The sequence below is a fragment of the Nannobrachium achirus genome (assembly GCF_963921795.1).
Source record: "Nannobrachium achirus genome assembly, chromosome: 4".
In the NCBI taxonomy this organism is placed as follows: Eukaryota; Metazoa; Chordata; class Actinopteri; order Myctophiformes; family Myctophidae; genus Nannobrachium; species Nannobrachium achirus.
The window spans coordinates 51,928,178-51,948,723 of record NC_137813.1 but is presented as its reverse complement, the minus strand read 5'-3'; the positions used below and the strand labels follow the sequence as shown (position 1 = coordinate 51,948,723).

Genomic DNA, 20,546 nt, shown 5'->3' with positions numbered 1-20,546 from the left:
AGGTTTACATTAAAGGGTGGGGCATTCATTCCCTATTTCAAATTCGGCACGCGCGTTCCCTGCCACAGCAGGTAGTGCAGTGCCCAGCCTCGACCCAACCCGATACGTGATTTTCCGGAACCGGCATGAAAGGTTCGGATTCTGATGTCTGACATCAGGGTTTTCCGGAACCGGCAGTGTGTCTGCAGAGATCTCCATATATGGGCATAAAATGGACGCAGACAGACAGATACAGATATCTCCATATATGGGCATAAAATGGACACAGACAAACAGATGGTCAAAACGGGTCCTAAAGAGATCTCCACATATGGGCATAAAATGGACGTTGACAGATATCTCCATATATGGGCATAAATGGACACAGGCAAACAGATGGTCAAAACGGATCCTAGGACAACAGGTATAATGGGGTTTGCATTAAAGGGCGGGACATTCATTCCCTATTTACATCGTTTCCGAGTTGGCCAGGTCGCTGACTAGACGCTCGCGGCCGAGCTTCTAGTTATTAATAATAATTGTTATTATTATTAATAATAACATATATATTCACACATACATCATGTAGATGCAAGCAAGATTATGGATTCATATAAAAAAAACACATCGAGTGTGAAGAGCGGTGCTATTAATTTCATCAGGCGCCCCGCTAGCCAATCACAGCGTGTCCTGCAAAGTTTGGCCAATGGGACACTTTGTACAACAAACTTTGAGATGTTTGTGGCGAGATGTAGGCCATATCTATGCCAGATGTAGGCCACGCTTCAGTTTACTTTAGCCCCGGCACCGGACATTTTACACAACAAACTTTGAGCCGTTTGTGCCAAGATGTATACAGGCCATATCTTGGCCAGATGTAGGCCACGGCCGCCACGCTTCAGTTTACTTAAGCCCCGGACTTTAACACGTTTTTTTGACCGGACAAAACCAGATGTTGGAGCTATAGCTCCTGTTCCAGGAGCACCACTCAAAAACAAGCGTGAAAATTTAGTTTTATTCAAGAAATAACATAACTAGATACTTATAACCCCCCCCCCCCAAACACAGAGGGAGAACCTTTCATCTAAAAGCTATTAAACTACCATCAGTATGGTACTTTTTGCACCACTAGCCAGATATAGGTTTAGGCAAGGACCTGCCTGACCATTTTTGGAGTTTTCTCTCATTATTTGGTTCATTGACTCCAGCTACTTTACCTATAATGTAAACCGCCACCCCACCCCACCAATTTAGTTTCCTAAAAAGGCAAAGCAAACACATTATCATAACAAAACAAAGTCTGTGTTATAGCAACTCCCTCCCTCCCACAGTTATACCATTGTTGTTGCCTTGCCCCTGCCCTGTCCCTATATAACCATACCAAGGATGGGACAGTGATGTCACAAACAGGCAGAAGTGTGTGTAGCCTAGTATCCTCAGAGGACTGTCGTTGATCTTTCATCATCATCATCATCATAATAATAACAATTATTATTATTATTATTATTCTCCCCTTAACCACCCGCTTAATTTCCACTACAATGTGTTTATTTTATTTAGCATAAACACACATTTGAACAATGGAACAGGTCGCAGAAAACACTCCGCAATATACAGATGTATATTAGTCTATACAAAATTAATTCGCTATCTGTAGTGCAATGTAATTGTTCATTGACCTGCCAAATAAACAATTTATATTAATAAGTAAATGAGTGATGTCGCGCATCGAACATAGCCACAACACGTTGCGGATCCGACTCGTTGTGGGCTTGTAGATTGGGTTATTTTGGTTTGCGACACCGTGTTTAATTGAAGTCAAGTCAGGTTCTTGTTATCACAATGAAAGAAAAGATTTCCTATCTGGAAATGTGATCAATTAAGCCAAACAAAGAATTTTGTTGATGATTTTTGATGATAAAAGATGATTGGCCCAGGGGCCCAGGCAGGGGTTAATCTGTCCTTGGTACCATAGCACCTCAAAGTAGGGTTACCAACCGTCCCGTAAAATACAGGATCGTTCCGTATTTGGAAACAAAGGCCCCGTTTAGACGACAACGGTCTCTCGAGAAAACTGTGAGGTCCCATTGCGTTGTCACTTTTTTCCCAGCGTTTATACAAAGACGCATGAGTGGATGAAACACTGTTGTGTGCATGCCAGGTAGCTAGGTGGCGGTGACTCAGTAATGTCTCAACAAATGTCTGAAACTGCCATAGATATAAATTAGAAAGGTAGACGCCTCCTTCGGCTCTGGGGCATATGCATTGCGGGACTCGCCGACCGGCCGTTTTCCGGTAGTTTCCCACTTCCACATGCATCACAGAAACTGAAGTTTTTAGGCCAATCAGAGGCAGGTGGGGGCGAGTCTTTTCGTATGAAGCCTCTAAGAACCACTCTTCCGGCTCTCTGGGGCCTATAAAAAAGGATAGGCATTCCTTGATGGAATTCTTACGTGTGCGTAACAGACACGGAAGTTCGGTATAGGCAAATCGAACTATAGCTCAGGGGTAGAGAAACCGTCATTAGAGCACGAAGGGTTGGTGCCTTGAATGGTTTCCTCCGCCATAGTATGAATGTGTGTGTGAATGGGTGAATGTAATGCACAATCTATGTAAAAGCGCACCATTTACCATTTAACAAACCTGCAAGCATGACAATTATGCCACAACCACCCTGCCTCAGAACATAAGTTGAATGTCTAAAGAAACTAGACCAGGTCAACCTGGTTGTGCCAGACCCCCTGTCTGTCATCATCATTTATGACATCATGCCTTTTGTAGGCATGTCATCATCATGTCATCATCATATATACCCTTTATATAGAAAACCCGGACAGACAGACCGACATTTGCTTATGTAGGCCTACCCATTTCATGGGTCTGGCAAAAACAATATACTGAGATCTCAGAAGAGAACTGAGTGGGGGTAAAAAAGGGTGGATAGTATAAAGTGTCACAGAAGATTAGGTGAATTTTTTTATTCTTTTTTTTTTTTTATTCCAGTTAGCCATATGGTAGAATCCATGATATAGCCTAAATGACATAAAGTGTAAACAGAAAACTGAAAAGCAGCCAAGCAGCATAGAAGCCATGGGAGCACTGACACGGTTCCTTGTATGCCAAGCGCCCCAGACTGGCTAACATAGTATGTGAAATAAATGTTGATTTTATTTTTTAAAACTTAATGGTTGTTGTTACTGTATGCCAATATGATTAAACTACTGGGTAACCAGAAGAGTGTGCACATGAGAACCAGGTATGCTTGGAAAATTGCGAGAAATAAAGTAAAATGATTTGAAGGTAACAGGATAGGTGGTAACTAAAGGGATTAGTGATGTCAAATACTCAGTGCAGGGACCTCCATATATGGGCATAAAGGGATTCTGTTAGGGATCTCCATATATGGGCATAAAAGGGATTAGTGCTGTCAGATACTCGGAGCAGGGATCTCCATATAATAGTATGGCCATAAAAGGGATTCTGTTAGGGATCTCCATATATGGGCATAAAAGGGATTGTATCCACACCAACATATAATCCATATAGGGCGAGGTCGCTTTTCGCCCTTAGGCGTCTGTCTTACTGGTGGTATGAATAGGACTTGTTATTACAATCACGTTACAGTAAGTGTAATGCAGGTGTAAACTAAGACCTATTGTGTTTGTATTGTGTGTTTTGTATAACTGTGCCAAAATGCAGTTTTCTATGTCAGACTCCTACTAAACCTCACACGTAGGACTCGCATAACATAACCCCTGCTCATTATGCTAGGGTGCTGGCTCAGGGTATAGAGAACAGAGTACAGCAACTTGTAATGGGCCTAGTTTTCAAGATACTCATGGGACGGTATACCCATGTACCTGTAAAACTACTTAAAATGAGTGAGAAATGCCCAAGGGCACAACAGGGAGCTCCACTGATCTCATTCCCCCCAGATTTGGCACAATCATGAGGATGACTTCATTCTACTATTATGACACCAAAATGTGGAATGTCAGTCAATTCCCTTACCACCAGCCATTTAAAAAAGGACAACCCCCCTTTTTGTGTTATCCTTTTAGGAAGAGTAGACAATGATCCACTCGTCTGACCTAGATACTTCGCCCTCCTAGCCCCGGCCTAAACTGTGGAATAACTCTCCATTGCAATTAAAATTGCAGACTCACTCCCTAGTTCCTAGCTTCCGCCATTGTCTGAAGACTCACCTCTTCAGACTCCACCTTGTAATTTAGATAGCATTTTATATGTATCTTTTTAAAACCAGTTTTTAGATGTATTGATGATGGTATAATTGATGTATTGCCTTGCTTATTGTCAAGGCCCCTTTAGATTAAATTGTAGCATTATTGTATAACTGTACCACTTCTGCAAACTTATTCCATCTATCAAAAGAACTCGACTGCCCACTTCCGCATGACGGCAGAAGACGTCACCGACGCATCCCCGTCACGTCAATCGTAGCCCCCGCTGGCCTCTCCTCCTGCTAGCTAGCATGCTAGGCTAGCTCAGCAGCAGCCACAGCCAGTCAGTCTTCCGACAGTAACAGTGCAATAAACCCTTTTGCAAATCCCGCCCCATTCTGCCCTGTTACTATGATGGGACATTAACCCTGGGCAGATTGTTTTTATAGTGGAAGTGGATGGGATTTTTTTCTCCCTTCATAGCCTCATACAGCTATATAAAGTACCAAAGGAAAAACACCTAGGTGATATTAATAAAAAGGGAAGACAAAGGTACAGTAGTTACATTGCAAAACAGGGGATTTACCCGAAAATATATGTTTTAATTTGTTTAATCCCAGTGGGACAGAATCCTCTTTGCAGATTCTTTTATAGTGGTAGTGGATGCGATTTTTTTTCCCTTCATATCCTCATTACAGCTATATAAAGTACCACAAAAAACACATCTACGTGATATTAATAAAAAGGGAAGAAAAAGGTACAGTAATTACATAGCAAAACAGTAGTTTTCCCCCGAAAAATAAATGTTTTAATTAGTTTAATCCTCTGGATCAGAAATAGAAAGAGAAGCGCATTGCATCTTGGGTACTAGGAAGAGGACAGAGAGAATGTTTCTCCTCACATAATAGGCTGGCTTTTCGTAATTCTGCCCATTTAAATTATATGTACCCAATCGTGACTCTTAGACCATTGATAAGGTACATGTGAACTAGTTTGTTGAAGCTTATTCGTTATGATGAGCGAGATCGCTTGACGCTTGCCGTCGCTATCACCGTACCGGCCGATCTCCGTGTCGCGCACTGCGGACAGTTTTTGAAAGGCTGAAGCAACATTCTCCACTGCACAAACTCCACCCCCGATAGCAAAAAGTGAATGTTTTTTTCTGGTTGGCCAGTCAGGGAGTCTCAGGGACCAATCAGAAGGCTGACAAACGGTCTATTAGTTCAGAGAGAGACGCACCGGCTCCGCACAGCAACATCCCGGTGCTGTAGAGTTAATTTAGACCTCACCAACAACAATACCTCAAGAACTGGGGGGGGAAATAAAAAATAAAAACCCTCGGCCGACGTTACATAGAAAAAGGGGGACACACACGTAAATTAAACACATTGTAGGGATTGAAAACAAAACCCTCCAAAAAATAAGTGAAGATGATTAAGCTCTTTTCTCTGAAGCAGCAGAAGAAAGACGAGGAATCTGCTGGAGGAAACAGAACAGGAGCCGGGGGTAAAAAAGCAAGTGCGGCCCAGCTACGAATACAGAAAGGTAGGCAGGCGGTGGTGGTGGTGGTGGTCCGCCGTACCCCCAGACACAAGCCCTTCTATCCCCCCGCACGTCCCGCTCCGTGGCGGACCCCCCGGACTGGTTGATAAACACTGTACTACCGAGGCTATGAAGTGACCGAGCATATATACTAGCCATTCAGGGCTACACATGCTAGCTTCCAGGTTAGCCTAGAAATGCTACTACGTACCCCGGCTAAACATTTAGCTATTAGCTCAGTGGTGGAAAAAGTACTCGCATTTTTTACTCAAGTAAAAGTATCAGTAGTACAATGTGGAAATACTGCGCCGCAAGTAAATGTCTGGAATTCAAAATTGAGGGAAAGTATTGGCGTCGAAATGTACTTAAAAGTACCGAAAGTAAAAGTGCTCGTTCTGCCAGAATGTCCCATTTCAAATTGACACAGGTTGTCAAATAATTGTAGTGGAGTAAAAGTACAATATTTGCCTCTGTGATATAGTGGAGTATGAGTAATAGTATTGGAAATTGGAAATACTCAAGTAAAGTACAAATATCTCAAAACTGTACTTAATTACTGTAGTTAAGTAAATGTACTTGGTTACTTTACACCAGTGCTATAGCTTGGCTGGTGGGTGCTGCTAATATTATTTGAAAACAAACGTCGCATCCGACGTCGTCAGGAGCGATCATCAAACCCAAAGCAGAGCTTTTCTAACCTATCCACTGCATACACACACTGGCCTCAACACAAGCAATCTACACTGTTAACATCTGATTTGGTCGTCGTATGTATCTTTTATAAAATCAACCCCAAAAATCTGTCTTCTGCTGTCCTGTCCAAGCTAGCTGTTAGCCAACATTTGACAGACAGAGGCTGAGCCATCATCACACATCATCAACATGTCATTTGTTCGTGGGATAAGTTAATAGTTAGATCAGTGGTTCCCAAACTTTTTCATGTTGAGGACCACCAAATTGACACTTATAAGCCCACGGACCCCCATTTTAAAGATATGCCAGGGACCCCCCATAACAGAATATGTTTACAGCTCTTGCAGTGATTCTCAACCATTTTAATTTCAAGGACCCCCCAGTTTGACATGCATTAGGCTACGGACCCCCATTTAATGGAATTTCTATCTCTGGGACTGGGACCCCAATTTATTAGATTGTAAAATCAACATTAATTTAACTGTGTACAAATGGAACCAAATGGACCTGTCGGGGTCCATTTGGTTCCATTTGTATACTCTGAGTTACAGACCCATAAGGGTCCATTTGGTTCCTAACTATCATTTAGCTGGGAAACCCTGGAACTCCCTCAAGGACACCTGGGGGTCCCCAGACCCCACTTTGAGAACACATGACATAGTAATGACCACAACAAAAGCAAACTTCACGGTTTGTGATCTCATTTGGTTGTCATATGTATTTTGTTTATAAAATCAACCCCCAAAACCTGGCTTCTATTATCCAAGCTAGCTGTTTGACAGACATTTGACAGAGCCCATCACACACACACCATCAACATGTCATATGTTCAGGGGAATGACTGTAAGTTATAGATCATGTAAAGATAAGATCACTCACAACAAGCTGATTGACTGACAGGTGTCTGAACGTACGTCATATCTCCTCTTAACATGGAACATGAAATATAGTTACAATCCTCGTCATATTCATTTAAAACCTCAAGATTCATATTTTGTCTGAGGTTTGTTTGTATAACTTACAAGGGCCAATTTATAACAAGTTAATTGGACACATACATATAGTTTCTTTAGTTATTGTCATGTCAAGTGAAGTGCCACTTAGTGTAAAGAGTTATAAACCACCATGAATTTATTACACACTGGTATTTGTTGTCCCAAAGATAGTTGAAGTGGACCCTACATATCATATGGGTAAATTGTCATCAGCTTTCCTTTCACATGAAGGACTGATGAATCACCATGGCATCAAAACCGTCATTGGAAAATTTCTCCATGACTTGTACTTTACACAATATAATGCTTCTAGAGAACAAGGTGAGGAGTGAGGGATTGACAGAACTATGTGGCACAGTGGTTAGTCACTGTCACGATAATCAACATGTTCTTAGTGTCCTTGTTAGCAAGACACCAAACCATATTGATTGATTGATTACTTTATTCACAGTTGGCATAGGAAAAGCACAGAAGAGGACATATAAGAGTTTGGTTCAGATACAAGGTCTACATACTAGGGTTTAAACCCAAGAAAGCACAATGGCTTGTTCACATTGGGGTCCTTTTCTACTCAATTCTTAGAAAAGTCTTGGACTCAGCTGAATAGCTACTATATAGCTAAATGTTAAATCTCCTGCACTTGTAGTGGTTGGACTGGCATTGTAATCGGAACGCTCGCCCCATTTATTTTCGTGGGCCTCTCACCCCCCAGCGGTTCCTGTATTTTAGTTTTTTACTGAGTTAGTAATACGTTTAGGGTTAGGCATAATTTGACTGAGGTTAAGTTTAGTAATAAGGTTAGCTTTAGGGATTGTTCTGTTTTACTGAGGTTATGTTTAACAATCAGGTTAGCTTTAGGCATAGCTTTACTGAGGTTACGTTTAGGAACACCTGGTGGCAACCGCTCTGAGGTCGCTGGATTTGACCCGGGGTATTTTGGGGAAAGCGTTCATGTATTCACTAGCAGGCAAAAAGCCTCATCAGGTCTTTTGTGGAGAGGTGTCCACTCCATTCATTGTTCCACCTGTATGTGGTGGAACAGACATATGAGAAGAGTATATCACAACAAAGCTAATGAGTAATGATGACCATACCAGTAGAAGAAACTTACTGGGCGTCGTATGACTTCAATTTTCAAATCAGCATCACAATAATTTCAAACTTTGTCTCGATTACGATTAATAAACGATATTTAAAAAAAATAAAGTGGAAATGGCTGAACAGCACGTATGCCAGTATTGAACCACGTATAATAAATACATTGTTACATGGTTAATCGATTTAGTCCATTATAAATAATCTGTCCGAATTTGTTTGTTGATTAATTGGTATACAAGAAATAAATTATAACATATCCAAAAGAGAACCTGCATCTTGATAAATCGATTAACCTACATGAGAAAGATTTAGTCTGTTATTGGTTCTAAATTTCTGTGTTGATAGATGATCGGTTCATTGCTCCTGCCCTACCCTATACCTAAAAAATCGAACCTCTGTTCGAAGTGGAGCTGTGTGTGTGTGTGTGTGTGTGTGTGTGTGTGTGTGTGTGTGTGTGTGTGTGTGTGTGTGTGTGTGTGTGTGTGTGTGTGTGTGTATTGCAGTTGATGCTCAGGGCAGGCTAGACTCAACAGCACCTCTCTGGTCACCCAGGGTTACTACATACAGGCTACATACAGACCCACCCACCCACATACCCACATACCCACCCACATACCTACACACACGGCCACGTATAGGGAGCTTGTGTTCCACACAGCTCCAAAAAACATATCCCCCCTACCTGTTCATGTACCAGGGGAACCCTGTAGGATCAGCAGAGAAAAAAACAAAATGGAAAATTCAGTTAATCTACAGTAGTTAGTTCCTCTGTCAGAGTTTGCAGAACATCATAGCAGCTTCCTCCAACACAACTGAAGCCAACGGTGAGAAGTCCTAGAGTAGTAGAGTTCCAAAATGACTAAAAATAAAATTACACTAAACATCTCATGCAGCATTATCCGTCATGTACCATAACGTTTTCTGAAACCAAAATTATTGCTTCGAGTGGAAAATTATTTAAAATCTTTATCTATTGTTATCAAAAGTGCACAGCAGAAAGTGCAAGTGTGTTTTGTAAATTGAGCTTTAGATTCTATGCTTATTCCCTGGAGCCTTTTCTTTTTTTCTTTGCCCTTTTATAAAACTAAAGGACTTGTCACTGTTGTGTTGGAGAAGTTTTGCAACCTCTGTGAGAAGTTATAAGTAAATGATAAACTATCAGTCTTTCCAGGGGGTAGCAGATCTGCAAGCTCACAACTTGTACTCACAAGCTTGTAGATTGACTATATTCAATAATTATTTTCTGAATCCATTTTGCAATAGTGGTGGGGTCCCGGACAGAGGCTATGGCTATTTGTGGGTCCTTGGCTTGGCATGGAAAAGTTTGGGAACCTTTTCAGTAGATTAATTACATAATTTGGGTTAAACTATCCCTTTAAACATTATCTTCATGATCATTGTCGTCGTCCCAGGCCTCCACCCTCAGTCTCCTCTACTGTTGTTGTTGGTGGTGTGTTGTGTTCTAAGACCAATCCACCCCTTTTCTACTTCACTTCACAGTTATTAATCCCTCCATGCAGCCATTCTTGAAGCCATTCTCTGATGGATGTTCCTTTAATTTCGCATGAGAGGGAGTCTGTTACTGTTTTTTGAAAAGTGTCAAGGCACACCTCAGACCAGCTTCTGCCAGCTCAATGCCAGTTGGGAATTTATCAATGGGATGGACTGAAAGCCTAGAATGGCTCCAATCCAGCCGCCGGCATCTGGTCCATTCAGCACAGATAAAGATGGCGGGGCACTGGCCAGGAGTGTGTTGTGCCAGTGATTCTTCAACCTTTTGAATTTCAAGGACCCTCAGTTTGATATTACGATATTGGGCCACAGAGTGACCCCCATTTCTTAATCTCTGGGACTAGGGATGGACATCGGTATCGGCCAATATCAAGAATCGGCAGGTATTATATCAAACCGGCCGAATCGGTGACCGGCAGGTCACTGACATAAATACCGGTTTTATGCAGATTTTGTCTATGGCACTGCGCAGCACAGCATGATGCTCTGGTCCTGTGACTAAAGTAAACATTAGCAAGTAGCAGCCAGTCTACTTAGTGGCAGCCTACAGAATACAGATGGTGCTGATTACCTTTGCAATGTAAGGATATAGTCCATAATCCTGTGTCAATGTCATCTCCAAAAAGAAGGGGAAAAAAAAGCATGCGTCACCTGCTTTCCTCCTGCCTAGTCCAGACGGTCATATTAGACTGGATATTGTCTGTGATTTTGGATAGTGTACTATTGTGATTGATTTGGCATTAGTGTTCTTCTAGCTTATTGGTACTCAAATTGAAGTATGTCTTGTAGGCCTACTTGGCCTGAAAAAAAGGGTATTGGAGCAACCCTATTTTCTAGTTCTTAGCTAAAGAAATCGGTATCGGAAAAATCGGTTTTGGCAGGTCAGACCTTCATAAAACCGGTGGATCGGTATTGGCCAAGAATTTTCGGTCCATCTCTATCTGGGACCCTAATCTACTCTGTAAAATCCTCAGCGTTGAATAGAGTTACAGATCTATAAAGGTTCATTTGTTTAATAATTATCAGTCATTTAGCCGGGGACCTGTTTTTTTTACAACTTGGGTTCATATTTTAGATTGTAATTTCAGAAAAGAAAAGATTAGTGTTAAAATGTTTTCTTTTACTAACCATTTTGGTTTCAGTGGGCATGCTTACAAATAGCTAAATATTCTCTTTTTAGACATGATAAGCCCATTCCCAAGATGCACCGCAATCTTTCACGGGCAGATGTGACGTATGGGGGCAGTAGTGTTACTGTAAATAGTAATAAAGAAATCACCGGCGGCTTATTGTGTCTAAAAAGATATATTTGTACGCATGCCCCCACCAACTGAAATCAAAATCGCTAAAACAATAGAAAGCAGTAAATGAAAACATTTTAACACTTCTTTTCTTTTTTCTAATTACAATCTAAAATATGAACCCTTGTTGTAATACAACTAAGTTGTCCTGACTCTCGGGGTGTCCCTGGATCCCATGTTTGGAACCAGTGTGCCATGCCATGCACGCAGTGTGGGCTCATCACCAAGTCCTTTCCACAATACTGAACTTGAATGATTGCTTAAGTCTCTGGTTTAGAGAGCGTTTATTATTTCCCTTTCTCTCTCCCAGAGTCCCAGCATCAGAATGCTAAACGTACGGGTGTTATATTGTTTGCAGAATTAGTTTGACTAGACAATGGAAAACAAATTAAATAGTGCCTGCCGTCGAATTAGCTAGTAAATAAATGTAAATGGTGCATTTATATATCTCCTTTATTCAAAGTGCTTTATAATGTGCATTACATTGACCCAGTTCACATTCATACACCGACAGTTGGGGAAACCATGCAAGGTATATTATAGGGTGCAGTTATGGGTTCAGTTCAGTCAAGGACACACTTACTCCTGGGGAGCCCGGGATCGAACTGGGAACCTGTTTAAAATAAAATTAACGAAAATCACTTCTTCCACTTTCTAAATATCTAGTGGAATCAGACTTCTTCAGTAAAGCCTAATTTGTACTTGTGTTGCTCGGCAAAAGTAACTGCTTTGTGCTTTTTAAGTGCAATATCTCAATATTGAATTTTCTGTCCTGGCGTACCTCATATAACTACTTAGAATCCCTAGTCTATGTAAGACTCTCGCTCACTTCCATGCACTCTCTCTTCTTTACACTTTTCTTATTTTTTTGCTTTCCTTCGGCTCACTTTCTTGTCTTTTGTAATCCTCTCTCTCAGACATCAATGAGCTGAACCTGCCAAAGACATGTGAGATCAACTTCCCTGATGACGATGACCTGCTCAACTTCAGACTCATCATCTCGCCAGACGAGGTCTGCTTGCACTTTTCCTAAACGTGTCATGTTACTGCTACTTGTTCAGAGCTGTGTTTCTCAAAGTGGAGTCCAGGGACTCTGTGGGTTCCTTTAAAGGAGTCATCCAGACCAAAACACATATAGGGTTAAATCTGTCTTTTATCATACCCCTTTATACCTGCTTTAGTCGATTTTTTTCATAGCTGCCCCCTTTGCTAGATTTCGGCTGCCCCTGTTGCTAGATTTTGCGGGCCCTCTCATAACTAACAGAGTGTATAGCCTTTATACTAGTGCGGTTATTTCTTCAGCTTCAAAGTTAGTATTTTTTTATTGGATTGTGTTTACACAACGTCCTGAGACCAACCAAACCGCTGTTTTGACCTCACAGGCACCCTTACTTGTCAAACGGCTTCTGCTCTGCACCAGAGCAGGGAGAGGAGAGGCTAGAAAGGGAGGGGAGGGAGGGGTCGGTTTGACAAGTAAGGGTGCCTGTGAGGTCAAAACAGCGGTTTGGTTGGTCAGGACGTTGTGTAAACACAATCCAATAAAAAAATACTAACTTTGAAGCTGAAGAAATAACCGCACTAGTATAAAGGCTATACACTCTGTTAGTTATGAGAGGGCCTGCGAAATCTAGCAACAGGGGCAGCCGAAATCTAGCAACAGGGGCAGCTATGAAAAAAATCGACTAAAGCAGGTATAAAGGGGTATGATAAAAGACAGATTTAACCCTATATGTGTTTTGGTCTGGATGACTCCTTTAAGGGGGACTAAATTGCCCCTTACAAGTCTGTAACTCTGACAATTTTCAAATGTACCCTAACGCAGGGGTTCCCAAACCTTTTCGTCACAGGGCACCACATAAATATTCGTTTTAATCCGAGGCACCCCTACATTATAATTTTCACTCCCAGCACCTTATATTTATAACATATCATCGTTGTCGGGTGGAAACCTTGTATGTCCAAAACCGTTTGTTTTTTATTTATCATTTATAAAATGTACTAAACAACGCAAGGCGTTGTGTGCTTGTAGATCGGCTGTTTTCACTAGTTTTGTGCGACAGTCTTGTATGATGAAGCAGGGCTTTACTTGACCAAAAGACGTACACATTTGAAACTTGGAGATACGAGGTTTTTGCCCGACAGTGACAATATTTTAGTGATTATGTTGCGAGGAAAACGTTGAGATAATAGCCATTTTGTTTAGAATGACTGAAAATAACTTTGTACTTCAAGTTTAAAATGATACTAAATATTTTTGTGTCCAAATAAATTCAAAATATTATCAAATGATCTCGCGGCACACCTGGACTGCCGTCACGGCACCCCAGGGTGCCCCGTCACCCACTTTGAAAACCCCTGCCCTAACGGGTACATTTGGTTCCATTTGTACACTCTACACTGTCAGAGTTAAGGGGAGACCTTGAAATTTGAAAGTTTGAGAAACACTGGTTTAGAGTGCCAGCCAGTACAGGAATGATACAGCATTCAACTATTCCAGCATGTCTGTCAGAAGAACATATTAATGAAAGTTGGTACAGTACAAACATCCCATCAAAGCACTACTAGCCCCACCACCACCACAGATTCCCAACGGTGGTGCCTCTGGCTTGGCCACCAACGGTCATGGAGCATGTTGGTTGGTGTTTACGGGTGGGGAACGAAGCGCCCAGGGGATTGTGTAGTTATTACTGCAAAACTATCTCGATAACTTTGGCCAAATATCTCCATTGTTATTGTGACAATAATATTGTATTGTGACCATAATATAAATGTTTTTGATGATTATCTTTTAATTATTTTGACTATTTCTGGAAGTATAAAATCAGGCCTAAGGGTGCAGTCACACCGATCTTACAATCTGCCTATGCGTTTGTTTGTTTGTTTGGTAACAAACATTCGCATTTAAAAGCATTGGCAGAATCAGAAGTGGCGGCACCCTGAGTGATTAAAACCTCGTGTCTTGATATCGACATAATCAACCGTATTGCCCCGTCCTACTCTGGTGACTATTTGGTTGGTTGGGACTGGGAGGCCTGTTCAGTAGGGAGGGGATCTAGGGGAGGTAGCATGAAACCTCCTGTGTCACGCTGTCCCGGTGAATCTCCTCGCTGTCAGGTTGAAAGAAGCAGCTGGTGACTCCATGTGTGTCAGAGGAGGCATGTGGTTTTCTACACCACCCCTAGGCAAACACAGGGGGTTGGCAGGGACTGTTGTTCACATGGGAATTGTTAAAAAAAAATGACTAAGTTGGAGAAAAGACACAAAAAAAGAATCCCCTCCAACCAAGTCTAAAAATATCTGCACACATTTCTGCCTTTCGCCGTACGAGATAGGATTCATGAAAATCCTCTACACCTGTACACCTGACCTGTTTCTCATTGTAAGTCATAGCACGAATATAGTTTAGTTTTAGTTTAGTTTAGTTTATTTGATCAACTCGCATACATTTATACAAGTCATACATCCACATAATCATTGAATCAGGTGATCAAAAGGAATTGGCTGAAGCTGAAAGCTTATGAATGCCTATCCTACCTATTCATGGAGTAAAATACATTGATTAGTTGTAAAAGTGTTCAAAATTACTGTCTAAGGAGAATGTTAAATAGAAGGAAATTGTAATTTCATGCCCAAAATACATCGGCCTAATAACAGATCAAGGAGTGCCTGTTCATTATATTCATGATTTAGGAAGCAGTAATATGTTGAAGGATTTTACAGTCTCACTATTTTCATATTACTGGTAGAGATGCTCCGATTGTGATTTTTGGGTCCAATACCAATCAACTGGAATCAGTATCTGCCGATACCGATATTCCCGATCACAACGTCAAATCCATAAATTCTTCTATTTATTGTTACTGTAGCAACATTTATATATTTAACGATTCTTCTTACAAAACATTGACATCGTATATTAAGTATAAACATTAGGAAATTGCAGGCTGAGGTCCTTTAGTATCAAATTCAACTTGTAGGAGTTGAAGCTGAGGTTACATTCAGTCCTACAGATAAATATTTTGAAAATAGCCGATACCGAACAAAGCCGATAGAGGCATTATGGGCCGATCGCGATCAGTCACCGATAAATCGGCACATCTCTAATTACCGCTATACAATACATATATTTTGGAAATAAAATAAAAGTAGATTCCGAAGATAGGAGAAGTGCATGGCGAACAAATAAGATCCAGGGAGATGGAAGCTTTTATTTAATTTTATCATTCTTAGCCACTCACCCAGATGATTTACTCACCAGTCACCAGTCATGGGACCTAAGCTCATTAGAACATAATGTAACTCTTGCCTTGTGGACTGTAGATTTATTAACTTGGTTTATTTCCTCTCATCTCTGTCTTGCCAGGGTTTTTACAAGGGTGGTAAATTCGTCTTCAGCTTTAAGGTGAGTTATCCTGGTCCGGGAGGATCAAGACAGGACGCTTCTAGCTCTCTCTTGCTCACTCTGTCTCTGTTTCTCCATCTCTGTTTGTTACCACTTGTATATATCAATCTGATCAGCCTTGTGTGTTAACACGAATATTATGCAGAATGTGAGTCTAAAAAGCACACTAGCAGCAGCCCCTAGAAGCAGTGCTGCTCCTTACACCCAACTGGAATAAAGGGGGTTGAACCTGCACAATGGGGCCAACAATATAAATGTGTGGGAAGATTTTGGGGTGCCTCTAGTGCCACTCGAATGGTTAGGGCACAGGAACTGTGCACAGGTTTCATGGCATTTTGTCCATTGGATGGTGAGACGTCTCATGTGCAAGTGGAAATTCTGGTGCTAGAGGAAACTAAAGGTCAAGGAGTCACCAAAATCGGTAGGGTTCATCCTGGATGGTTAACAGCCATCACCATGGCACTCCAACCTGTAGCTTATGAGAAATGTTGTTTGAAAAGTGGAAGGACGGACAGACAGACAGACAGACAGACAGACAGACAGACAGTTGAGTTCAACTGCTTGGGGAGCCTGAAAGAGTGTTTTGTGTGTGTGTGTGTGTGTGTGTGTGTGTGTGTGTGTGTGTGTGTGTGTGTGTGTGTGTGTGTGTGTGTGTGTGTGTGTGTGTGTGTGTGTGTGTGTGTGTGTGTGTGTGTGTGTGTGTGTGTGTTTTCTTCAGGTAGGACAGGGTTACCCCCATGATCCCCCCAAGGTAAAGTGTGAGACCATGGTGTATCATCCCAACATCGACCTGGAAGGAAATGTTTGCCTAAATATCTTAAGGTACGTACGTACACTCATACCCAATGTCGGCGTCTTTAAAAGGCCATTGTGTCTCTAGAGCACTGGTTCCCAAACAGTGGGTCGGGCCCATTTGTGGGTCGCTGACACATTTTTATGGGTCCTTAAATTTTTGGTTTCCTACATTTTGTTTTTAATTATTATTCCAAAACATTTTCAAAAAACATTCCCAAAAAGCTATATAATTTTTTTCTTCTTCAGTGAATTAAAAACAAAATTCTATGATTTCTTCTCAGTAATTTCATGAAGAAACCAAAGAAATGCCATAAATTAGAACACAAATGATTAAGAAGTAGTGAAAATAGCCGACACAACCGCTGAGCTTGTAGATGTTGTAGATGCACTAGTTTGGCTCCCTGGCGAATATCTAATTTCTCTTTTGGGTCACAGGCTAAGTTTGGTAACCACAGCTTTAGAGCAGCTTTCCCCAAAAAACTGGGGAAAACTGGTGGGAAGGGGGGGAGTGTTCACAAATGTACACTTTCAGCGACAACCTCTATTCATGATATTATTATTCTTTTGAATTTTCAAGCCTTTGTGAGTTTAATTAAGCTGCATACAGCTCTACACCATTTTCCATTCCTTTTAGTCTTTGTTGTATGCGTTGGCATGACTTTACTCGGCCAATTAAAGTCTGTAATTAGACACAGATTATAGTTTGGCTGCTATTTTACGCTTAGTATCATATGTTTAGCTACCCCTCTGTGTCAGGTACATTTGATACTGAATATGGAGCTAGTATGTGTAAGGTCTGTTGACAGCCCAAATAGAAGGAGCGCTGGGGCTTAGCAAAAAGTGAACAAAATGTGAAATAGATGAAAGGCAGACGTGTTTTGTAACACAAAAATAAACACAAAGGCAGATGTCATGTTACAAGCTATATACACACACCACTGAGGGATGCCAAAACAGACCTGTGTTCATTGTTTATGCCGACGGAACGAAGCCAACATCGTAACCTATGAAACGTTAAGAAATGTCCGATGAGGAAAAATAATAATTGCTCTTTTCTTTTTGTGGTGTTCCCAGAGAGGACTGGAAGCCTGTGTTGACAGTAAACTCCATCATCTATGGTCTACAGTATCTATTTCTAGTGAGTATTATTGACACTTTGGACTAATTTCATTTCATTGTTTATAGGCCTGTGTCATGATTATTTCAAAATCGTCTAATTGCAATTATTTGAGATAATCAGTCATTTTTGCATAATCATCATAATTGTTTCCGTGTTGAACATAGTTCATATATTTTCAAACATTTAAAAAAATTGAGGAAATGGCAGATCTACAAGCCCAAAACGCGTCACAGTTCTGCTATTTACGCCGTTCATATAATGTATAAAGTTAAAATGAAATTATGCAAGTCATTTGTCATATATTTTGTTTGCGATGCCTAAAAGCCAGAAACAGAAATGTAAATTTCTGTTCCTAATGTTCCAAGTGTTCAACGACACAATTCCATTGTTAATCACAGTTATTTGAGCAACAATTAATTGTCAACTAAAATCTGTCCTAATCATGACAGCACTAATTATTAAGGTTATAATAGTTTTGGATTTTTAGTTATAGTTAGTTTTGACATTTCTTTTCCCCTTCTAATTCAGTTAGTTTTAATTCATTTTTAAAGCAGGTTTGCTAGTTTTTATTAGTTTTAGTTATTTGTCAAGTGCATTCAAAAGGTTCAGAGTAAGAAGGCCTATTGTGTAACAAAATATACAATTTAAATATTATATATTCAGTTACTGTTGGTAACGAGGAAAATAAGGGCATTTTATCTATAATTCCAGTTCATTTTAGTTGGTTTTGTAAACACAATACAGTTTCAGTTAGTTGTCGTCGTTTAATATATAATCATTACCTTTCTCTTCCTCCCCTGCAGGAGCCTAACCCAGAGGATCCCTTGAACAAGGAGGCGGCCGAGGTGCTGCAGACGAACCGGCGGCTGTTCGAGCAGAACGTACAGCGCTCCCTGCGGGGGGGCTACGTGGGCGCCACCTACTTTGAGCGGTGTCTCAAATAGTGTCTACACACCCTCCCCCCCCCCCCTTCACCTCGCACCGCAGTCGCCTCGCCTCCATCTTCCCTCCCCACCCACCCACCCTCCATATACCACCATCACCCCCGCCCCCGCCACCAACCAAACCAACCAACCAATAAACAAACAACCTTCTACTGCGCTGCCTTGCTCGGCGGCGGCAGCCCGGCAAGCAGCAGAATCAGCACGCCAGAAGACGCTTTTTTTCTGTTTTAAAAAGAAAGAGAACTCCTCCCCCACTCCTCCTCCTCTTCTTTCGTTCTATTACTACTTCTACTTCCGAGATGCATTCTACAGTTTGCACATCACTGGGGACGCCAGCTTACCACCACACACACACACACACACAAACAAACATACACACACACACACACCCCCCCACCCCTGAGTGACACGATGGATCGCAGTGGAGGACAATGATAAGGAAGGAGCGGTGGAGAGGAGATGGAAGGATGCATGGAAATGAAGAAGAGGAGGCAAAGAAGAAGGAGGAACCTGAGGAAGCAATGGGGGACAGGGGGGGTCAGTGAATGTTACTCGGGCGAATCAAGCTGGTAAAGCCACTACGAATAAGATAATGATGATGATTGAGATGAAGCCCTCACAAGTTAATTTTATTTTTTTCGTTTGTTTTTCTTTCTTGTTTTTGTTTGTTTTTTCATTTTCGTTTTTGTGCAAAGAGACATGCCAACTGATCCACCTACCGGCAGACAGACAGACAGATAGGCAGAGGCAGACAGACAGACAGACAGACAGACAGACAGACAGACAGACAAGAAGACAGACACCTCTCACTCCCATTCTCCTTAAGACTGGCTGAGTGTTTGTAAGTCACATTCAGCTAGCACTCCTGAATGGGAGACGTATGAGCATTGCTGAACACACACGCACACATACTTTGGCGACAGTCATAGCATAATATGAGTCATGGACTCGCCACCTCATGTACTTATGTGAATTATTACAGGTACACACACACAACACACAACTTGACATACACGCCATAGACAAGCAATGTAAGGACTTGACTAATCATCGGAGACGGACAGACCATCTAGACGTGCAAGGATCAGTAACGGTCAGGGCTGGTTGGGATGGGATGGGGGGGGGGGGTCTTTGTGTTTTTGTTAAAAGGGGGGGGGGGCTTTAGATTTTCAAAGGGGGGTGTTGGAGGGGGGAGGGGCTTTAAATGTTAGGATTCTATTGTGTATATTAAAAAAAAGGATGAAAGAAAACCCAGCCGTTCACATTGACTGCAAACATTGAATTATGTTAAATAAAATATGAACTTGAATGATTATAACTATACCTTGATGTCCACATCCCGTGTTATGCCGGCCACACAGATGACTGGACCGTGATGTGTGGAGCTTGAAGACCACCGTGGGATGAACAGAAGACCACAGCGCATAACACGTTTCCAAACTGAAAATGTTAGTAGGCGCGTTGTGTTGGTACAGAGGTTAGGGCTGTCACGATTATGACATTTTACATGACGATTAATTTTCTATCAAATAATTGCGATTAACGATTTAATTGTGTTTTTGTCGTTGACAATTACATTTCTGTTTGGCTTTTAGGCTTTGAAGTTACACCTGGCAGATATGACACAAGCTAAATATACAAAGAAATTACTGACATATTTGACAACTTTATACTTAAAAAGGAACATTGATAGTGGAAATAGCCGATCTACAAGCTCACAACGCGTCGCATCGTTGTGAGCTTGTAGATCTGCTATTTCCACTATTTTTTACATGGAAACGATTATGAAAAATAATCACGATTATGTCAAATAATCACGATTAGACGATTATGTAATATTTATTTTGTGACAGCCCTAACAGAGGTTCTCACCTATAATCCTTCAATTCTGATTAATAGTGACTACTGTCAAGAGATCATCAGAGTCTAATCTTTCTGGGTCACACAACTGAGTGCAATGAAGTCCCTGGTAAAAGTAGGAGGA

The 20,546-nt window shown here is 41.3% G+C and overlaps 1 protein-coding gene across 1 annotated transcript; it reads left to right on the top strand.

Moving 5' to 3' along the window:
* Positions 1 to 5,388: 5,388 nt before the first annotated feature.
* Positions 5,389 to 19,660, top strand: ube2m (ubiquitin conjugating enzyme E2 M). The gene is made up of 6 exons (XM_080723698.1): positions 5,389 to 5,705; positions 12,219 to 12,313; positions 15,665 to 15,703; positions 16,422 to 16,525; positions 17,573 to 17,636; positions 18,422 to 19,660. The coding sequence occupies exons 1-6, from the start codon at positions 5,591 to 5,593 to the stop codon at positions 18,560 to 18,562; spliced, it is 558 nt and encodes a 185-aa protein (XP_080579824.1). The 5' UTR covers positions 5,389 to 5,590; the 3' UTR covers positions 18,563 to 19,660.
* The last annotated feature ends 886 nt before the right edge of the window (positions 19,661 to 20,546 follow it).